The 6,152-nt window shown below is 51.6% G+C and overlaps 1 protein-coding gene across 1 annotated transcript; it reads right to left on the reverse strand.

Annotated features, from left to right (window-relative positions):
* Positions 1-201: 201 nt before the first annotated feature.
* LOC121860433 (uncharacterized protein K02A2.6-like) lies at positions 202-1,026 on the reverse strand. Its single transcript, XM_042357592.1, has one exon. The coding sequence runs from the start codon at positions 1,024-1,026 to the stop codon at positions 202-204; it is 825 nt and encodes a 274-aa protein (XP_042213526.1).
* Between the last annotated feature and the right edge of the window lie 5,126 nt (positions 1,027-6,152).

The following is a 6,152-nucleotide window of genomic DNA, read 5'->3' on the forward strand; positions in this document are numbered from 1 at the left end:
AGTGTCTGCTGTGTCATCATTAGTCAGTTATTGTCTGCTGTGGAGGTGGTGGTACAGGTGACGGTGTTGAACCCGCAGAATCTGACGGGGTGGGCGTTGGGAGTGGCTGGACCGGCGAGGGCGGGCCATGTCCCTCAGGTGGCCACGGGTTCTGAGCGAAACGTGGTCACTACCATCCAGCCGCACGGTGTATTGGCAGTTTTAGAGGGCCTCTATGACAGTGCCTAACCTGTCCCAGGCTTTAGTGATCTGGTTCTGGACCTGGACACGGCTGCCAAGCACCAAGGGGCAGCGATGGCGGATGACACCCCCACGCTGTCGAAGAACCTCCTCGTGGTCTTGAACCATCTGGAGTTCTCGTCTGCGGAGTGTCTGTCTCCAATGTCTGTCGATTTTGAAATTCTGTTTGGCCGTGGGGACACCATCATGGAGCTGTTGACCTGTTGCCAGCTGCTCCGGGGGCTTGTCCACACCACACAGGGGAGTGTTGAGATACTGGAGAAGGGCGAGAGATACCTTGTCGTCATCGAGGCTCCCATTATCCTCTGTGTTGTTACGGAGCACCCTTTTTGCAGTCTTAACCGCGACTTCTGCCCTGCCATTGGACTGGGGGTATTGCGGGGAAGACAGACGGACAGCGACCCTCCACTTCCGAAAGAATTCCATCATTATCTCGCTGACCAGGTTAGTGCCACCGTTCATGAATATCTGCTCGGGTGTACCCCACCTGGTGAAGTAGCATCTAAGCTGAGCCATGATCTTGTAGGAGGAGGTGCCACTGGGGAAGTGAGCGATCCCAAGCCGCCCTGTCAGCCTGTCGGCGTAGGCCAGGTGTATGTGTCCCTCCACCTGGAACATGTCCACCACCATTTGCTGAAAGGGGTATTCAGGGGGTGGCATCAGGAGCAAGGGCTCAGGTGGCTGGGAAGGTGCGTGGGTGTTGCAGGTGTCACAGAAGGACCGATGATATTGCAGATCGCCCTCCAGTCCTGGCCAGTAGACAGTTTGCTTGGCCCTCCTGAGCATAGAGTCAAGGCCCTGGGGGCCTGCATGTAGGTTGGCAGCCACCTGGTGATGGAGGCCCTCAGGGATGACCAGACATACACAACCCTGGTTGAAGGTGTAGGTCACCAGGTCACGAGATGTGGACAGCTTTTCCCAGACATTGTAGAATGGCTTTAGGCAGGCAACCTCCTGTGACCTGCAGGGGTGCCAGCCATCAGCCAACACCTTGGCCACTAACAGTTGGTAGACTGGATCCTCGAGTGACGCTCAGAAGACCATCTCCTCGTCTAGGGTGGCACAGTCGCTGAAGTCCAGGGCCGCCACAGTGGCTGCAACCATGGCCACTGACAGGTCCTCATCTTGGTCGTCAGGGGTCGACTTGAGGGCGGGATACTGGGACAAAACATCAGCTCCACAGTTTTTCTTCCCAGGTAAGTAGCGAACTGTGAACCTGTACTGCAGTGTTTTCTCTTTCAGATGGAAGAGACGTGGATTAACAATGTCCACGAGGGCCCTGTCACCCAAGAGTTTCACCAGGGGACGATGGTCTGTTACAAGGAGTAGGTTAGGGCACCCTAGTAGGAACAACCAAGCTTTTCTGAGACACCAATCCACCACCAAGGCTTCCCCTTTCACGGCCGCGTATCCCGTCTCAGCGGCCATCAGGTGGGGGCTGCCACACAGCGTGAGGTGCCATTCACCCTTGCAGCAGAAAGGTGCATTCACCGAGGAGCACGTGCAGTACTGCTGGAGAATGACGAATCCAATGCCATCCCTGCTCCAGTCCGTGATGGCGGCGGTGGGCCTGGTCCTGTCGTAGTAAGCTAGCCCATCCTTGGCAAGCTGGCAGATCACCTCCTTGGCCTGGAGGAACTTTTGTTGCAACTGGTCATCTCAGTAAACCTTCTTCCCAGAGGGCTTCTTAAGTAAGTCCTGAAAGGTCCCATGATGGGAACCGTGGCCAGGAATGGTGCAAACTAGTTGACAAATCAATGCCATGACCTCACGTCTTGTAGGTGTCCCATCCCAAGTGGAAACCCACAAACTCAACCTCCTTCCGGCAGAACTGGAACTTCTCCGGCTTGAGGGTTATGTGCCCATTTTGGCACATAACTCCAAGAAGTCTTAGGTGTGCTAAAAGGCCTCCTTCACGCTGGCATCATAAAGGAGTGTGTCGTCGACACACTTGTACTTGCATGGCAGGTCCTGGATGGCATCGTCGAACCTCTTAGTGTAGGCATCAGATGCTGAGCAATGACCCATGGGCGTATTGCAGTACTGATAACAGCCCCAGAGTGTTATGAAGGTGGTGAGGTGCCTGCTATCCTCGTCGAGCTCGACCTGGTGGAAACCCCAGTGGGCATCTGCCACTGTTTTGTACGAGTGAAGAGGGACATCGAATACCATATTGTAGGGTGCCGGGGTGTGGTGGGTCTGTCATAGGCAGTATGCATTGAGTCTTATAATCAACAATTCTGCGAGGTCTGCCTGACTTTTTGGAAACCACCACCATCCGAGCGCACCATTTCGTGGTTTCCCCTGCAGGGACCGGACGGCTCACCCCGCTCCTGACATCGTCATTGGTCTGTTGTTTGACCTCTGTCTCCCAGTGCTTGGGGACCGAAGTGGGGGTGTGGCAGGTATGGGGCTTGGCACCAGGTATCAGGTGGATGTGATGAGGGGCACCTGCCATCACAGGGAGGGGATATCTATCTGTGTTGAAGGTGGTAGATGAAAAGTGGCGGAGGAGCCACTCCTCCAACCTTGGGGCGTTTTCTTCTAGTGGGTGGAGCGGCATGACGGGTGGCCTGGGCGGGAGGCTGGTGTCAAACCCCATCTGCCACCCTTAGCAGCAACAGAGGGGCTTGGAGCGGGAAGTCCACATGCACCAAGCCAAGGTCCTTACAGGCAGTGAGTGATAGGTACAGGTGCTTGGCAGACATGAAGAAGTGCGCGTCCTGGAGAGTAAATCGGTCGGGGAGGCCGATGCGGCATGGCGCGGAACCCAGGGTGGCCAGCAGGATGTTGGGCAGGTCACATAAGCTTGCCCGACGCTGTAACAGCGCAGGCCGGAGACCCAGTGATGACATTAGGGTAGGACCGGCCACACACACCTGGGCGCCGGTGTCTGCTATGGCCATAATTGGCTGTTGAGTACGACCAGCAGGGCGGACCACATCGTCACGTAGCAGCGACTGTTGAGACAGGTGGGCATCAGCCACCATCGCACTAGTGACTGTGGCTGTGGCTATCTGGCCCCCATATTACTTCTTTGCACTCCTGCAGAGTTTTTTCAGGTCGCCCAGTTTCCCACAGCCATGATAGATGGCTGCCTTGGCCGGGCAGGATGCCCTGTCGGGGGCATGGTGGCCCCCACAGCTACCACAGGGTCAGGGGGGAGGTTTGGCCGGGAGAACAGCTGAGCAGGAAGCTGCTGCCACTATGGTGTCCTTGGGTGTGACGTCATCCTCAGTGGCGTCAACCGCCGCCACTGACGGTTCACGCACAAACTTCCCGCCAAAAGCGGCATCACGTGCAGCCTCAAATGTGTTGCAGTAGGCACGGAGTTGTTAACATCACTGAAAGTATTACAGCTCTAAAACACTTCCCATCTTAATGCCGAGTCACATAGCCCAGCAATCAACTTACATAATAGCACGTAGTCTAAAATATCACTTGTAACACTGGGGGTACTGAAATCCACAGTCCATGGCTTGCTGGGAGCATCGCAAGAAATACTCACTGATGGGCTCATTAGGAGCCTTAACATCACTGAAGAAATCAGACCAACGTATTGCCTGATTTGACACACGAAACACAAACTTGCTGATGGTGTCCAAGTCCTCCACTGCGTCGTAGTGAACCTCGCATCCAAGGCACACTGGAGAGCAAGAACACACAGGAGACGGATATGCAGGATGGAGTCAGCATCTGGCCACTTGTTGAGGTGCAACCAACACTCAGCTGAGCACTAGGACCGGGAGGCCGCTGAGGACATCTCCAGGTCACATTTCTCAGGCGCAGCGGATGTAGAGACTTGTGGCTGAGATGACTGGCGTGAGGCTGACATCGACGCCAAACTTGCCTGCAGCGAGACGATGGCTTGCTGTAGTGACATCAGCACTGACAGGGCCTGGGCCATCATCACCGGTGTCGCCGAAGGAAGGTGGCCACGGCGGGTCCTGGAGGGTGTTGAGAACCCTGGCATCTTGAGGTTCCGGTTCACAGCTAAACTCACTGCGCCATGTTAGGTGTTTTCTTGAAGGAAAGGAGAAACACTGTGTAGTGGCCAGGAACTTTAATATGAAGATCCGTACTCTATGACTGACAGGCGAGAACTGGCGCGGCAGTCTCTGCTACCAGGGGACTAGATCTGGAGAATAGGGGGCCACTGGGATGCCATGCTGTATAGGAAGTTCAAGTTGAACCTCAAGGGGAAGAAGATCATGGACAGAATGAAGATCCAGGACACATCGCAGAAGGTGTTCTCCAGCCTCACCAACAAGGACTTCCAGATCTGCTTCCAGAAGTAGGAGGAGGGGATTCAGCACTGCATTGAGGCCTCTGAAGAATATTTTAAGGGTGACTAAAGTTTCACTGTAATATCTTGAAAAATAAAGATTTTATGAAGCCAGTCTGGGAACTTTTGAATCACACCTCGTACATGTTCCTGTAACAAGGTGGATACTTATAGTTTGATGCATATAGGGATGATCTGGGAGGTAATGTAATAATAATACAAACTATAAATGAATAACATTATTACTAACCAAACAAAATTTAACCTACCGTTAACGTGAATCAGATACACGGGGAGTTTGGTAATGTAGTGGCAGGAAATAACATCTTAAATGAAACGGCAGATTTTACCATAAATGAACTGCAGTAATTTCCATTATGTTTTAGCAGTAGGAACAAAATCAGTTATGCATATGTGACAAACAGAAATTTTTAATTCAGTATATATTCAGCATATTTACTGTTAATAAGTGACAGTAAAAAAAAAAAGACGTAGTTCGTCCCCCTCAAATTCGATATCACTCGTAATTTGTAATGTTTTGCTGTTACAAAATACTGTACAGTCAACCCTCACTTTACGCGGTTAATGTAACCCGCAGGGTCCCGCGGAAAGTGAATAACATAACATATGGGATTAATTGAAATAGAGTCCGGGCCGACCCCCAAACTCCACTTTTTGACGACACACAACTTTGTTATAGTAAAAATTTTATCTTAACTTTATGATGGTATGAAAAAACAAGTAATATAGAAGAGGTTAGGTTAGGAAAAATAAAGGTTAACATAGGAAAAATAAAGGTTAGGTTAGGAAAACTAAAAGTTATGTGGAACACTTACGTTAGTAGAAGAGATGGGTCGGCATACGGGGATGGAGGCTGGTTCCGAGGCAGAGGGCAGATTACTGGCCCTCAGGTGAATCACCATTACTAGGTGAATCACCATCACTGTCACTTACAGTTGTCAGGGCTTCCCTGACAAATCCCTCAAAGTCATCTTCACTGTCACTATCACTGGCTTGGGCTGGCTGTGGTGGGTTGCGGGCGAAGAACTCGGTTATGCTTTTTTGACGGCTGGTGTTTATGTTGTCTTGATACACCGTGATGTACGGCTCCATAGCCTGCACCAGCCGGGTATGGAAGACTTCATAGCGGTCATCGTCATTGTCGCGGGAAAGGAAGGACTTCATTTTCTCTGCACACTCCATGGCACCCTTAATATCACTATGAGTTAAACTGTGTTCTTCGGAGAATGACGCACCTTCTTCCTCCTCTTCACTGACGTGATCTTCTTCCAACATCTCGTCGGCAGTCACTTCAGGATCTCTGATCACCTCCAGGATGTCGTCGTTGGTGGTCTCGGAGAAGCCTGGAACTGTAACAGTCTGCGCAGCTTCTCTGGCAAGGTCCACTGCTACTGCAACATTCTGAACCTCACCAGTCACAGATTGACTCCTCCTCTCACCTGGTATTCCATGCAACACATGTCTCCATGCGTGACGAATTGTAGCAATAGACAGCTGATCCCATGACTCCACCAAGAAGTCCACAGCTTTCTTGATGTTAAATACTCTCCAGAATTGTTTGAACAGTATTTTTTGCTGTGCCAACTGTTGATCCTCATCTTCTTCG

This window comes from Homarus americanus, unplaced genomic scaffold, assembly GCF_018991925.1.
Source record: "Homarus americanus isolate GMGI-L3 unplaced genomic scaffold, GMGI_Hamer_2.0 scaffold28051, whole genome shotgun sequence".
NCBI lineage: Eukaryota > Metazoa > Arthropoda > Malacostraca > Decapoda > Nephropidae > Homarus > Homarus americanus.